The sequence below is a fragment of the Ctenocephalides felis genome, unplaced genomic scaffold, assembly GCF_003426905.1.
Source record: "Ctenocephalides felis isolate EL2017-DRISC unplaced genomic scaffold, ASM342690v1 CF-g0.4_SCAFFOLD_03571, whole genome shotgun sequence".
Lineage (NCBI taxonomy): Eukaryota > Metazoa > Arthropoda > Insecta > Siphonaptera > Pulicidae > Ctenocephalides > Ctenocephalides felis.
Window position 1 is genome coordinate 56,323,964 of NW_020539725.1, and position 17,005 is coordinate 56,340,968.

At 30.9% G+C, this 17,005-nt stretch overlaps 2 protein-coding genes and 1 pseudogene across 2 annotated transcripts; all 3 read left to right on the forward strand.

The window, feature by feature from the left end:
• The first annotated feature begins 3,556 nt into the window (after positions 1-3,556).
• LOC113384633 lies at positions 3,557-4,290 on the forward strand (annotated as a pseudogene).
• Positions 4,291-7,713: 3,423 nt separating this feature from the next.
• Positions 7,714-11,257, forward strand: LOC113386316 (cytosolic carboxypeptidase 6-like). The gene is made up of 16 exons (XM_026624104.1): positions 7,714-7,828; positions 8,136-8,258; positions 8,329-8,453; positions 8,529-8,623; positions 8,741-8,866; positions 9,008-9,074; positions 9,149-9,278; positions 9,369-9,497; positions 9,584-9,678; positions 9,748-9,868; positions 9,950-10,034; positions 10,105-10,217; positions 10,580-10,646; positions 10,726-10,875; positions 10,942-11,060; positions 11,121-11,257. The coding sequence occupies exons 1-16, from the start codon at positions 7,714-7,716 to the stop codon at positions 11,255-11,257; spliced, it is 1,797 nt and encodes a 598-aa protein (XP_026479889.1).
• A 2,005-nt stretch (positions 11,258-13,262) lies between these two features.
• LOC113386317 (mRNA-decapping enzyme 1A-like) lies at positions 13,263-14,512 on the forward strand. Its single transcript, XM_026624105.1, has one exon. The coding sequence runs from the start codon at positions 13,361-13,363 to the stop codon at positions 14,510-14,512; it is 1,152 nt and encodes a 383-aa protein (XP_026479890.1). The 5' UTR covers positions 13,263-13,360.
• The last annotated feature ends 2,493 nt before the right edge of the window (positions 14,513-17,005 follow it).

Sequence of the window (17,005 nt, forward strand, 5' to 3'; positions counted from 1 at the left end):
TGCCATGACATTGGATGATATGTTAGCCGATACTCGTAATACTTCGCACAATGCCGTACAAGCGGCGACCCCGCTTATAAAACTATCATCGACGAAATCGTAGTGCTGCAGCTACGTGAACGAAGCACAAGAAGCGTCGGCGAACGCGAGCGACAAGGTTGACGGTCTGGCAGAGAGAAGACTGTGTGAAAATGAGTTTTGAAGCTCTAGAGCTACTGCATGCTTCAAGAGAAGCCTTGGACACTGTACAAAGAAATCTCACTGTAGATTAGAGAAAAGGTAGGTAAACGATCTCGTCGATAAAATAGAGTCCTTAATGAACAAAGCGAAATGACGGCCAATGAAATTAATGACGCTCTGGAAAGAATATCAAGCGAACCTTTGGAGGAAGTTGCTAAAAAAGCTGCTGAAGACTCAAAAGTCGCGGACGAGAAAGCTAAAGAAGGTTTGGGAATTCTTTCTCCAATAATATCAGACCTCACAGAAGAAGTCGCTAACGCCAAACAAGTAGCTAAAGCATTTGATGATACTAATAAAGATATAACAAGAACCCGTAAGCAATTGGAAGGTATACAAGATAGTATTCCAGAAATTGGAGCTTTAGCCCAAGATGTGGAGGAGGCTCAGGCTGGCTTAAAAGACAATATAGAAAATCTTGATGATGAGGTATATGCTATTAAAGAACAAATTTCAAATGCTCGCGAATTAGCCAACTCTATAAAAGGTTAGGTGTTTGCCTTCAACCTAACACACATTAGAACTGGCACCTCCTAAAAATCTACCATTATTGACGACATCTACTAGAATTTCTGGTTATTTAAAACTGAAAAACCAAATGGTTTTCTCATGTATCTGGGAAATGAAAAGGAAGATGAAACCGAAGCTGGCGAAGATGACGATTTCATGGCTGTTGAAATAGATCATGGTTATCCAGTACTAGTAATGGATATCGGAAACGGCCCAGAAAGAATTATTAATGATAAATATGTGCCGATGGGGAATGGCATGAATTTATTGTTGAAAGAAAACGGGTAAGAATGTTAAACTTATCATACGTGATGAATTAGAAGATGGTAAAGTTCAGGTACACAAGAAAGAAGAAATATTAAGCGGGGGCCCCATACAATGTTTAATGTAGATCAAGAAAATTCTCATCTATTTGTAGGAGGTTTCCCAAATACATTCACTATTGATAACAATGTGAAATATTCGTCGTTTGAAGTGAATGAAATAGAAGATTTAACAATAGGCGATGAACCGGTTGGCTTATGGAACTTTGTCGATGCCCAAGAAAATTATAATGGCGCTCAACAACGTGATAGATTAGTTAAACCAGAGAAAACGGAGACTGGATATCGTTTCAGTAAGCACGGTTATGTTTTAATAGATGTTGCTTCCCGCGGAATTGGGCGTCAATCAGAAATACGTTTGAATTTCAACACAAACAAAGATACCAAGAATGGTTTGCTATTTTTGAGTGGCAACCCACAAAGTTTCATTTCTGTTGAAATGCGCAATGGTAAAATTTACTACAAATATAAACTTGATCGAGAAACAGTTGTTATGGGAACAAGTGAGACTTATAACGATGGCCAATGGCATACTGTTATAGCTGGCAGAGATGGTAGAAAGGGTCTTCTTAAATTGGATGATGCAGAAGTCATAACTGGAGAAGATTCCTCAGGTTCAGTGGAAATGTTGCAAGAATCTGATCGTTTGTTCTTCGGTGGATATCCTATGAAACATAATGTGTCCAATGTTACCAATATGGGTTTCGATGGCTGTATAGATGGAGTACAAATCACAGGCACACCCATTGACTTGAGTTCCAATTTGCGTGCTGTAGCGGTTAAACCTGGTTGCCCCAGTAAATTTGAAAGAATAGTATCATTTGATATTCAGTCTCCGGGATATGTGAGGCGGCCAAATATTTCAGCTGCCAACTTATTCCAGATTAATTTGAAATTCAAGACGTACTATAGCGATGGGTTGATATTCTATGCTAGCAATCACGATCAAACAGCTACTGTATCATTGTCTTTGGTGCAAGGCAGATTACACTTCAGGAGTCAAAGGGAAGAGTTGGTCACAAAGGATAATAACTACAGCAACGGGGAATGGCATGTAGTAACAGTAACACACGAACCCAATGCTCTGAAGCTGGACGTCGATGACACTCGTCAATATAGGTAATAAAAATAATCTAAAAAATATTAAATATTCTTATCAAACATGACACTGATCTTTGGATTTATGCATATCATTTCACAAGTTCTGATATTTATGAATTGACACATTGTAAAAATTGCAGTTCGGATGGTTCACCGCCTATGTTGCACATGATGTATGGTGATTTGTGGATAGGTGGTCTGCCCAAGGCTACAGCATTGCGAGCGGAACTAGTGCATCCGAAGATTCATTCTTTGGATGTATCGGCGATGCTACGCTCAATGGAGTTGTTATAAACTTTGCAAACTCTACTGATAGGGTAAGTAATATCGAATAAAATAACTTACAGTAAGCAATATTATAAATAATTAACTTAAAAGTTTGAATTTCTGACATTTATTCTGATTGCCTTGCATCAATAATTTTACACTCTATACTTGTGTGCCGATTAATATACTTTTCAATAAAACAAAGACCTTTGAGACCATAGGAGAAGCGTTAGTTTCATGTGCCATAATCTAAAAATGTAAAATTGATTATTATTTTACATAGCTATAACATTTCATGCAATATCATTAAATCTTTCAGGTCGGTGATATTTTAGGCACGTGTACACACGAAAAATCTCCTATAGACATCGAACCTCGAGTACCTATTTTCGATGAACATCCTACTCATTCCGAAACTGCTACATCTCATCCTGTAAATGAAGACTTTGAGAATGAGATAGATCCAGAACCACACCCAGAACCTCCAGAAAAGCCTTACGTTCCGCCAGAATTTGTCACGGAACCACCTGTATATCAGACAACACACGATGACTTTTTTGAAAATGAAATTTTACCTGACGTTGTTACTGAAAAACCAATTCATCATAATAAACCAGCGAAACCGTCTGTCGACCCCATACCATTTGGCCCTCATGCTAAACCAGCAGAAGTTCCTAAAAAAAGCGATCAATGTAAATTATCTGTAGATCCTGTTCTAGAGGCCACTTTTGAAGATGGCTATCGTTTTGGAACAACTACCAACAGTCGACTGCAATTTGAGTCTTTACCTGGAAAATATAAAAACAAATTCAAATTTTCAATAGAATTTAGAACTGCAATTGGAAACGGAATTATATTCTATGCAGCTGATGCTCGTCATGTTGATTTTGTCGCTTTGTATATGATGGACGGTAAACTTTACTACTACTCATTCAACTGCGGTTCGGGACCCGCACACTTGACAGCAAATGAGCAATTGCACGATGGACTATGGCATACTGTTGAGTTCTCGAGAGTGCATACTACGGGCAGTTTAATAAATAGATGGCATCGAGGTGGCGACTGGAGCGTCTAGTGGAAATACAAGACATTGAATATGGAAGCACCTTTCTACCTGGGAGGCATCGATCCTGACTACTCGAAACAAATTAAGAACAATATCATGGATATGAATGATACATTTGATGGTTGCCTGAGAAATTTCAAACTAAACGACGTTTCTGTGAATGATAGATTCAAGAGCACAGGTGTGATACCTTGTGCTGATGCTGTCGAACCAGGAATGTACATGAGCGGTGGCTACTTAAAGATAAAGGATAGATTCAGAGTTGGTAGTGACTTTAACATCAAAATGGACATCAAAGCTAGAACTAACAACGGTTTATTAGCTTCCGTACATGGAAAGAGGATTATTTGATTCTGCAAATGATAAATGGAACTATAAACTTTACAGTAGACAGTGGAAAAGGACCCATGGTGACTACTTTCACACCGCCATATCCACATTTCTTCTGCGACGGAAATTGGCATTCTGTGGAGGCAGTAAAAGTTAAATATTTGCTAAGTTTAGTAGTCGATAGTATTGTTGTAGAACCGCACATCGATTCCTTGGCGCCTATAATGACGGAAACTTCCAGACCATTGCTTATCGGTGGTCATCCTCATTTTGCTAAAGTCCGTGGAGTAACTGCACGAGTACCTTTTATTGGATGTATAAGAAATTTGGAAATAAATCGTCTAGAAATGCATTTGTCCACCAAGCAGGCGTTCGGTAAAGTGCAAGGCAGTGTGTGTCCGACGAACTAAATTTCAATTCATACAAAATCAAACAAATCACCGGAAATGAAAATGTTAAGTTGGTGGATCTTTTGAAAAAAAATTATTGTATTTTTAATTTGAGTGCAAATTTTTCTAAGTATATAAAGGAGCAAAATTTATTTAAATGATATAATGAAATAATTTTTATCCGAATGTTTTTTATATAATAAAACTATCTAGCTAATCATACTACAATCCAAAGATAATGCAAATAGTTTAAAGTAATCGATTTTATTACTGAGTGCTTAGGGATTTAGATATATTTTAATATATTATTATATGTACATTTAAGGCAATTTTATATATAAATAATATAAAAAAATTGATATACATAGGCTAGGTTCAGAAAGAACTTTGCAGAAAAAAATAGTATGAGTCTCTTCTATTATACCTAAGTTTAAGTTGTAAATGTTGTTCCATATTTTGATAAATTTATTTTTAAAACATGATTCTTTTATTTAATCTACGATTCAAAGGTTCCTGGATATTTTGGCATACTTTAGAAAATATGGATGTACGAGGTGTGTTCAAAAAGTACCCGGAATTACGAATAATTAAATTTCGCGGGTCTGGAGTGTCTGATTGTCAAAATTTTTTTTTTATTGTGTTGGTATACATGCCCCTAAAGTATGATGAAATTTTCAGCTATATTCACTGTTTACTTTGTCTGTGGTAGTCGCTAAGGTGCTCAAGGACATATCAAAAAGTGAATATCAAGGGTGCTTCGAAAATTGGAAAAAACGCTGGCATAAGTGTATTATATCTGGGGGGGACTACTTTGAAGGGGACCACATTAATGTAGACGAATAAATAAATATTTTTTTGAAAAAACGAAAATTCCGGGTACTTTTTGAACAGACCTCGTATGTGTGTGTGGGTGGATACAAATTTTCATCGACGATTTCGGGACACGGTTCAACCGATTTCAATTATTTAAAAAATCATTCGATTGCTATTAATAAGGAGACGTGCTGACTAGTTTTTGGCATAGGCAGACAGGCAAAAATTTCATTTATTTTTAATGTTAGTTAAAGATATTACTACCTTTGGATTAGTTGTTTACACCAAACGTAAATTGACTTTCGTAACTACTTGGAAACTATAAATTACTATGCGAAGCCAAGTTCATTGATCAAACAACCCTCACTATCACCAACCTCCAAAACTATTTATCATCCATCTCTTTCTATCATTCGTATTTCTTATTCTGATGTGCGAAAGAGAACCGCAAACTACCCAAAATATACAAATCAAGTATTTTCATTCGGATGTGTGCGTTCCAGCAGTAGGATATGTGTCATGTGGTTTAGGTGAGACAGTTATTTCCGACATAATCCCATCAGAATTGTTATTTAGGTGTTATTTATAGGAGGAAATCGTTTCAAGTGAGTATTACATTGTCTATTTCAAAAGCAAATGTACTTTATGTTAGTGTATTCGAATGCATAATTCAAGAATTTTCAGGGTAAAAATAAGAAGGCGATTTAGAACCGATTTATTCTCACGCGACATTTATTCAAACACTATTGAAAGTAGCATCCCTTATACTCTTATTAAATATTTTGTATATAATGCTTATTATTTAATTATAAGTAAATTATAACGACATTCTTAAGAATGTCAAATATTAATTAATATTTGTTACAAAATTTTGATTGAGACGCTATCTAATTGCAAAAAAACTTTGTCAATTTATCTTTGACAGTGACGCCAGAAGATTTTGCACAGATTGTAAATGCAATTTAGCTGATTTTGATTCAAAATATATGAATTAATTGCAATATTATGGTATATTATGGATTGAAATAATTTTTTTTGTCTAATTTCAATTAACTTATTTAATTAAATTAATCAATTAAAGTTACGATATTTTTTACGATAAATATTGTGATACTTATATGATTTTTATCTTTCAAATATTTAAATTTTAAATGTTTCAGATTGGATTCATATATAATGCTACAAAGCTCGTATTAGATATGTCAGGTAATAAAAGTTTTTTTTTAAAGATGAATTAACGGTTCTGAGCATTTTTTTGCTTTATTTGTGAAATTCATACATTTTTACTTAATTTAAAACTATAATAATAAAATCAATTGTAATTTATTTATGCCTTCTTCACCGTTTACATTTTTTTTCCTTATTTTTTCAATCAAAAGTTGACCATTTTTTCCTTATTTTTTTTTACAGTAATCAGAATTTAACTGTTTACACTAACTATAACCAAAGGTACGACCAAAATATCATTCATTTTGAAAATATAAAAAAAATACTAAAATGAGTGCATTTTTTTAGGCATAGAATTTGTAATTCAGAACTCGCTCTGAACTTTTTATTTCATCTTATATTATTATGCATGAATATATGAAATTTTACACATAAAACACTATACAGAAAAATTTAAACTATACAGAAAATATACATCGATTATTCTAATTGTATATTGCATTTAAAAGATTTAAGCAAGAACCGAATTATTTCCATCAGAATTCGATTTCTAATAGTGCAATATGAGTATTGTGGGAAATAATTTTTTTTAAATAATTTAAATAAAATGCTTTTAACTTTTCGTAGGGTAAGTTATAGTAATCGCAAAAAATCGAAAATGAAAAATTTTATATATCTTTACATACGATTCGTATTGATAAGGAGACGTGCTGATTAGTTTTTGGCGAAAGTGGGTCTAGCCGTTTTGAAGATACAGAGCAAAAAGTGCAGAAATTTCGACTAAATCCTAGACACCCGCTCATAGCGTTGCGCATGAGCATGTCGTTATAGCTGAGTTGGTTAGCGCGTCAATGCAATTTTCGTTCTCCACGTCTGTATTTTTTTTTTAATTTTTTCTAATACTTTTAAGTTTGTATAGTTGATACTACATAAACCATTTAAAATTGTTCACCCAGTGCATATATTTTGCGAACGAAAAATTGATGCATTTGAAATAAAATATGTTCATTTTAACAATAAGTCCGCTTAACTAGATTTTGTTTGTATATATTTCATTCCAACATATATAAACAACGTCGTCTAATCTAATAAGTTTTCACGTTTTGTCTACAAGGAACAAATAATGAAAATTCTAGTTTTTATAATATTTATTCATAGACATTTTTGTTGACTGATTATTTTTGTTCTTCGAATGTTTAATTACGGTACGAGAAGTTCCAGCAATTTGCCTTAAGGTACGATGCCATGCCCCCACTAGTTTATTTATTTTATTTTATTATGGTATGTAAGTATGAACGTGGCTTTCATGAAGTTCTATAGTGTGAAATAATTCGTTAGATTTAGGAATATATTCAGTTGCACGTGAATTGAACATCCACGTGGTTATATAGATAGGAAAAAAAAAAATTTCTTATTCTAAATTTTTTTTGCATACTCTTGAAATAATCTAATTATTATTAATCATACAATTAAAGTATAATTTTGAAAAGTTTTATACTTATAATTAATTATGGAAAATAAAAGTAGTGATTCGGAAGTTGACACTATTAAAATGGAACCTAAAACTACTTTAAAAGCAAGGGATCCTTTGCAACATACCAGCATGTATCAAAGAAACGAAGAAGGTGCTTTCATACATCAATTATAATGAAAATTCAAAATTATAATTTAATATGCATCAAAATATGATGTATCTTTAGGAGAACATCGATAGATAGAATTTAGAGCACATATATTAAATTTAAAAATAAATATTTATATATTGGCAATTACTTTCAAAAGTCGAAATAAATTTTCTATACAGACCTTTTTTGGCTAGTATAAATTTGGAGATGTCGATGCTGCAAAGGTTTATAGTCCTGTTCAAATCATGCATATTTATTCAAATATTAAATATTTTTAATCAATTATCAATTAGTATTTTACTATTAGACAGTGAGGATAGTGATGGTGAAGGAGGCCTTGGAAACGTTTCAAGGGCAGTTATAAGGCCTGTGGGTCACAGTGGAAAAGCTAAAAGGGGTCATCTTTGTTTTGATGCAGCTTTTGAAACAGGTAAATCATTACAATATTATATTACTTTAAACATAATTTAAATAAAACTTTTTTTTGTTCAATTTATAAGGTAATCTGGGAAGAGTTGATCTGGTGGCAGAATTTGAATATGATTTGTACGTGCGACCAGACACTTGCAGTCCAAGGTTTCGGTTCTGGTTTAATTTTACAGTGGATAATGTTAGACAAGATCAAGTAGATTAAAATATTCTTTTTTACTTACTGGTTTGTGCAAAGTATTTTTTTTTAATTTTATTTCTTAAATTTCAGCGTGTTATTTTTAACATAGTGAATATCAGTAATAGAAAAAATTTGTTTCGAGATGGCATGACACCTTTGGTTAAATCTACATCCAGACCAAAATGGTAAATATATTTTTAATGTAAATTAAGGTGTACAATAAAATACCAAGCTGGTTATAATTTGTATAAATGTGAGAAATTGAAACTAAAACAAAACAATTACCTTAATATATTTTTTAGGCAACGCATTCCACCTGGTAGTGTGTTCTACTCAGGAAAAACTGCTGTCTCACTGGCATTTGCTTTTGATAAGGAAGATGAAATGTTTCAATTTGCTGCTGGACCTCCATATAGCTATTCTAGGTAGTTCTAAAGAAATTGTAGATATTATTGAATATAATTTGGATCCAAATTTTGTACTATAGTAAATTTATTTTAGTTCAATTTAATCTAATTAACAAAATACTTATACATTTTATTTTCTACTAATTTTAGATTGCGAGCTTGTTTAGGATCACTAGAGTTGAAGGCACCACCCGATATTATGAAAAGAACCTGTATTGCTAAGAGTGTGGTACGTTAGATTTCATTTAGATGAATAGATTTATAATTTTGTGTGATAATTATATTATTGGCCATTTTAAATAGCAAAATCGTGATGTAGATATGATTGAAATAGGAGAAAACAAAGCTCTAAGTAGTGATCAAAAACAACGTGTAGTTGTGGTATTAGCAAGAACCCATGCAGGAGAATCACCTTCGTCTTTTGTTGTTCAAGGTAAATTTACAAATACTTCATAAATCTTTTAGTAAACTGATCCGACTAGTCAAATTTATTATTCTATGTATTCTACTTATTTATTTTTAGGAATGTTGGAGTTTTTAATTTCTACTCATCCAATAGCGCGCTGTATTAGAGACAATATTAAATTTATCATAATACCAATGATGAATCCTGATGGTGTGTTTTTAGGCAATCAAAGAACTAATTTAATAGGTGAGCGCATATTCATCACGGAAAAATATAAATTTACAATTTTTTATTTAATATTTACTTTACCATTATACATTTTATTTTCTAAGGCTTGGATTTAAATCGAACTTGGCACACAGCTGGTCGTTTTACACATCCTAGTACATATGCAGTGACTGAAATGCTGAAAAACATTGAAAATGAGGTAATAGCAATTTTGTTATATGTTTTCCCTATATAACTCAATATATTTTACAGTCTTTATTAATTGCAGAATACAAAACTGGATTTTGTTTTAGATCTGCATGCGCATCCAGGAAGATTAGGAACGTTTGTTTATGGAAATGCTTACGAGGACGTATACAGATTTGAGAGGCATCTTGTTTTTGCTAAATGTTATTCAGGCATAGGTTTGTTAAATAAAATAATTATTTTTGCAATTATGTATGTGGTTTTAATATCATAGTTTTATTTAGGTGGCAGAAGAAAAATGGCGGATTATGCAGCTGAAAATACAATGTATAACGCAGGTGACTCTCACAAACAAGGTACTGCCAGAAGGTAATATATGTGACTAATGTATAATTGAGATAATTTTATAGTATGTTTATTGCAATATATTTTATTCCAGGTTTCTGTGTTCAATTTTACCAGATCATGTAAACATTTACACAGTTCATGTATCTATGTATGGATTTAAACCTGAGGGGTTTAAGAAACCCATACCATATACTGAAGAAGATTGTATCCTTTTTTAATATATTGGCATTTTAATTTAAATTAAACATATTGAAAGCCAATAAATTATAGCAGTTAATAATAAATCAATTTCTAAACGATAAAATATATAGTAATTTGAAAATGTTTAAAACAATTGTTACTATACATTGATCAATATTTATTCATTACTGATTTTTCTCCTTGAATATTAAATTTTGGTATGGGAAGTTTCAGCAATTTGCCTTAAGACACGATGCCATACACCACTAGTTCATTTCGTCTTTAAAATAATTTAATATATTTTACTTATTAAAAGGATTTTTTATCAGATCTTAGACTTGGCGAACGATTGGTAAAAACTCTATATGATTATTATACTTCTTTAGGGTTGATGCCAAGTCTTAAAGATACCATACTGGATGTAGCAAATGCAAAGAACCAAAGAAAATCGAGGTATTTTGAAATTTATTTTTATCAGAAAGTTATGAACTGAACTACCAATATCTAACTAATGTGTCTAATCAAATTTCAGATCGCGAAGGAAAATTTCGAGTCGACGAGAGAAAAGCGAAATGTTATCACCAAAAGCACCACGTAGTCAGGCACCATTGCACAAGCATAATCTTCTGGATATGTTGATTAATACAAGTCAATCTTCAGATGAACCTTTGTCACCAACCAGGTAAATTAATTAATCTAAATCGAATCGTTAATTGTTTTTCAATTCTACTAAATTTGCATTACTCAGAATGCAATCTCAAGCTTGGTCCTCTGATAAAAGATTAATCAAAAGTTTCAAAAGAACAACCACTTGTGCAGGGACAAATAATAATATGTTAGGTGGTCTTCATTCATCTACGAAGACAGGTAAAAAATTTAACATTATATTTTAGATGGTAATATGATATTTGCATCAACGATTTTCAGATTTGATTAATGCAACTCAAGAGTGCAAATCTGCAAAACAAATTATAAATATCAATGCAAAACCTACATTGTCTGTTATTAATGTTAATCAATTGACAAAGGGTGGACTAGATAAAGCACGGAAACGAATATCCTAGGAATTTAATATGTATTTTAATCAGAATGCTTGTACAATCATACCAGCCACGCTTAGGCATTGCGATGTGGAAAGCAATGAAAAATCTCCTATTGAAAAATATGATTTATTTTCATAATCTCGCTCAAAATTAATCTCTCAGGCTTAAAAATTTATAAAATCTTTGAAGACATCGCATCAATCAATAGAATCTTCCCGAATGAGAAGTTTATGTTCAGAAAGTCCGTATTGCTTATTAAGTTGTTTTTTCTGAGTCGTTTGAATTGCATTATGGTGGTCCTTAACATGGACATTTTAAAATTTTCTTGCTCCCTCTATAAGTTCGCCCTCAAAATATTTGTCTTCTTGAGAACTCATTCATTTGTTCGCTAAGTTATATCTAAAAAACATTTTTAAAATTTTCGAATTTTTTTCCATGTTATTTCCATACGAAGCTTTGATTGAATTGCGCACTATCTAAAAGTTAATATTAAGAGCTAAAACTTTTAGAGAATTTTTTTTGTCAATTTGAAAACATTTAAGCCCTTGGGAGCAAGGAAATTCGAAAATGTCCATGTTAAGGACCACCCTAATGTACATGTATGTGAAACAAAATTTAACTTTTTGTCGACGTTTTCTCAAAAACGGCTGCACTGATTTCAAAAATTTAAAAGTCATTTTTCGAAATACAATAAGGACCTGCAGCAATTAATTAAATTAAATCTCAAATTTTACTAAATCGATTTTTAGATATTAGATATCGGGAAGCTTTTTCTACGTTTCTTAAAATATGTAATAAACTTCATAAAATACGTAGTAGTAAATAAAAAGGTACGAATTTTCGTATTTATTAAATATACAAATACTATATTAATGTTTTTTTTTACAATTTTATCGCATTTACTTAAGTAAAATAATATTAATAAATTTAAATTTTAAATTATGATATTTGTAGTAATAAATACTCATTATCATGTTAAATAATAAAATGTTTATGAGAAAATTATAAAGATTTTAATTGAAATTTCAAGCACATTTGTAATAAATATGCTTATCTCGTAAATCAGTGGTTTCCAACCTTTTTGTAACGCTTCTCTAGTTTCTTTTTTTTTTGAAAAAGTGGTTTTGCTGCTCTTAATTTTCTTTATCTAATTCCATAATTCCGATATTATTATTTATTTGTTAAGCTACAAATTAATAAATCATATTACCTAATAATATAAAAAATAATTATATCCGTTCATTCATTTTTTTTTATTTAGTTTCAACATTTTTAATTAATTTTCGAAAATAGTACTTCGAAAACTGCCGTACGCTGTAACAAGAGCCTTTTTGGACCCTCCATGAGGAAGCGCGACCCACAGGTTGGAAACCACATTTGTAAACGGTAAATAGTTAATATATTATCCTTGAATGTTTATTTGCATCCAAATTTATGAAATAAATAACAATAAATAATTGAACTATTTATTTACATCATGCACAAAGTTTTTAAAAAAACGTACTGTTTTCACAAATGTTATATGCCCTGCCATCTTTTGTCTGTGACCCTAGCATTATCGAATTAGACAATGTTTCGGTTATGAAAGCGATAGAAGGCGCTAGAATAATTGTTTTTTGTCCAAACCAAACACATTTTTATTCTTTTCGCCATACATTTTATTGTATGCTTTTACAAAATTTTTATTCTTGATTAATCAAATGCCACCGAGATACATCTTGAATCAAATTATTCTTGTAATGCACTAGCGGTATTACACATAACTTTCTTGAAAAAAGCATGAAATGTTTCAAAGGGTTTAATTAAACTCTATTTAACATAACGTCCTGATCGATATTGAATTATTTAAATATATATATATAATGATTTATGTGTAAACATGCACATACCCTAATGTTATATAATTTCATATTTAGCCGCATTTTCATATGAAAAGCCATTGATTGACATAAGGTATTTCGCTCATAGAAGCCAAAGCAGTTGTAGGCAAATAGTGCGGCTAGTTTTAAATCCAGAAAATCTGGACATAATTCAAAATAATATTTATCTTATTAATATTGATTTTAAAGCATATTCACAAATATAAAAAAAATTAATATTTACTATATATTTTATTGTTAAAACATGGCGGACGTAACGGAGTTGCGTATGAATGTGACAGCTTTAAAAAGAGTGGACCCGTACGCAAAAGATATTATAGAAACTGCTCGCCATGTAGCATTTTATTCATTTAATTCCGAAGAGAATGAATGGGAAAGAACTAATATCGAAGGGGCGTTGTTTATTTATTCGAGAAACGGTGAGCCCTATCACGGCATATTGATAATCAACCGACTCAATACAAGTAATTTAGTGGAGCCGGTCGTTAAAGGATTGGATTTACAATTACAGGAACCGTTCTTACTCTATAGGAATTCTAATAATTGTATTCGCGGCTTCTGGTTTTATGACAGAGAAGATTGTGTAAAAGTCGCTCAACTTTTGTCTAGATTAATTGAGGATTTGCAAAAGCAATCCATTGTTCCTACAGAAAATATGATCTCCAATGGTGCGGCGATGGGCGAAAATTCTGATATATTTACTATGTTAAGTCGAGCTCAAGAGGATTATCACAATCAGAAGAAACAACCACCTACTGCTCAAGAAATTTCTGGAGCACCCAAAACAGATTTAACATCACAGAGTGTGATGGACTTCTTTGCAAAGGCTACCACATCCAGTCAAAATACTTTACCTTTATTTGCTCCACGAAAAGCGGAGCCTTTAAATGCTGATCCGAATATATTGCAAAGGCTTATGTCAAACCCAGCACACAGTGTGGAGCATATTGAAAAACAACAAAGGTGTGTTACACCACAGAACAATACTGGTTTAAATACAGTCGAAGCAGGTCGGAGAAAAACAAACAAGGTTGCCGATATTGATAAACAGCATTCACTGAATGAGAACAATTTGAATTTCATACGAATTACATCTCCGAATCAAATTTCAATGAAGAATGCAGTTGGTGAAGAATCCCGGCCATTATCAGTACCTTTAAATAACACTACAAACCAAACACCAGCTCTTATGCCACCTACAATGTTTACTTCAAAAACCAGTCAGGATAATAATTATTCCAATACTTTAGAGCAAGCAGATGTTTCTTTACGACCTGAACCTTTGACTAGAAATCAGCTTTTGCAGGCAGTATCATATCTTTTGAAAACAGACTCTGATTTTGTAAATAAGTTACATGAAGCTTACCTTAAATCTTTTAATGATATTGTTCAGTGAGTTTCTTTTATTAACGAAATTGTTATGTGAATTGTTTTGAATGCTTTATGTTGAATGTTTTTTAGTTAAGAATATGATATTTTAGTAAAAGCTATGTATGTTTCGTTGAGAAAGGGAAATTATTTTTATAATGCATAATTTTTGTGCCTGTATAAAATGAAATATCTTAGGTGTAACTATGTAAGTATACAACTTAAATTTTAACTAAAAGACAAGAAATTAAATTATTGTGTTAACATTGTTTTATTCTTATTACTTTTCTTATTTCTAATTGCAGTTTTCACCACTGTTTTTGCTGGTTTTAAGATGCATACATAGACCTTATACAAGCATAAGGTCTACAAGCGCATATCAAAAATTAAATTTTATGAAATGTGATTTTGAATTTTAGTCTCATTTTGTGTTTATTAAAATGAAGTCATACAAAATGATACAACTTCAGCACATGATGTGCATTACTTAAATTGGCACTAGATGTAGTATATATCATTAATGTAACTATTAGAACAAACTTTTATATTCTGATCTAGTCAAGAATTAACTTTATTTTAAAGGAGCGCAGATCGAAATAATTCGCATTGCCATTTTTAGTTTCAACTTGAAAGAATGATCTATCAGTTTAAGTAATTTGAAAAATGAGATTTAGTAATATCATATTTTGTGTGTGATTCATTATATGAAATTGTAGTTTGGATTCCAGAACATGAACAACTAGGTAAAAAAATATATAATCTGTATAAACAATGTAATGTATCAACTATATATTTTATTATATATATATATATATATATATATAATATATTATATATATATAAAGCGAGAGGTTTTTCTTCAGATGGTGAAATAATATGATAAAAATTGTTTCTTGGCATCCATCCAATAATTAAAAAAAACAGTTAATGCAAAATGTTTTAATTAGAGAACATACGTTTGGGTCCAGATTTGACCCATCTTCAGTGCATACAAATAAATTTTTTAAAGAAATATACAAAAAGAACAACACAAAAATGTAAACGAAAAAATAAGTAAGAAATAAAAAATTGAAAAAACATCAAGTTATGAAAATTGTAAAATTAAAATAAAATATATGTTTTATTGTAATTAAAAAAGGTTATTCCAAAAAACACATCTTGTTAGTTTGAGACAGAATTACGTATCATACGTAATTCTGTCTCCAAACTAACAAGATGTGTTTTTGGAATAACCTTTTTTACAATAAAAACATATTATTTATTTTAATTTTTACAATTTTCATAACTTGATGTTTTTTCAATTTTTTATTTCTTACTTATTTTTTCGTTTACATTTTTGTGTGTTCTTTGTGTTATATTTTTTTAAAAAATTTATTTGTATGCACTGAAGATGGGTCAAATCTGGACCCGAAACGTATGTTCTCTTAATTCAAACATTTGCATTAAAACTGTTTTTTTAATTATTGGATGGATGCCCAAGAAACAACTTTTTATCATATATATATATATATATATATATATATATATATAAAATATTTGGTATTATATTTTTCCCAATAATATAAAAAAAATTAAAGTATATATAAAGTATTTATTACAAAATTACTCAACAAGATGCATATACAAAAGAAACAATCAATCATATATATTTTAGAAGACTTAATAGAGGGCTGATTTAGTCAACAAAAATAACAAATTAAAAAATTGATTATTTTTGATTATTTTATTATACTGCATTCTTATATTTTTCAATTATTTCTAAATTCATCTTCTGCTAAGGCATGTATGGTTGAGTGTAATTTAAAGATTTATGCAAGATATTATAATACAATTTTTAATTTCAAAACATTGCTTCAATGATGAAACCACGAATGCTTACTTTTAATCTAAATAAAATTATTTTCACATGTCATATATAATTTTACATATATTTTATCTATATCTTCTACTCCTACAACTTTTCTCCCACTTTTCTTGATATCGTAAATAAATCTGCATTGCTGTAAAAGCATCTTCAATTGATGAATGTTCCCAATGTATCGACTATTTAAAACTTCTTTCGCCAATAATTTCAATGAAGGTGTTTTACCACCATATATTTTCCTAAACGGTTATATAAGGAAGTGTCTCTTATCATGTGTTTGGGATGTTTCAAATTCAAAACTTGCAAATCATGATGCAAAGCGTGGCCTACGAGATGCAACCGTTTTAATATATTTTTTTACATCTTGTTTCTTTGTGGTAGGCTTCACCGGTGGATAAATGTTCTGGTCTTATACCACTAATTGGTGTTCTATAGTCTACAACTTCTTTCTGGGGTTTCACATATTTATCATAAATACAAGAACCATCTCGATCGACATGGAGACTCTAGCTAACATGTGAACATCTCCAGTGTCAACTCCTACCATTTCACAATCTAGGCTAAACATAGTTTGCTCGTTGAATAGAGATAGTTTTCTGAGTTAATTCATCCATTTTTCATAATGTAATCACAGATAACACAATAATGACGTTTTAT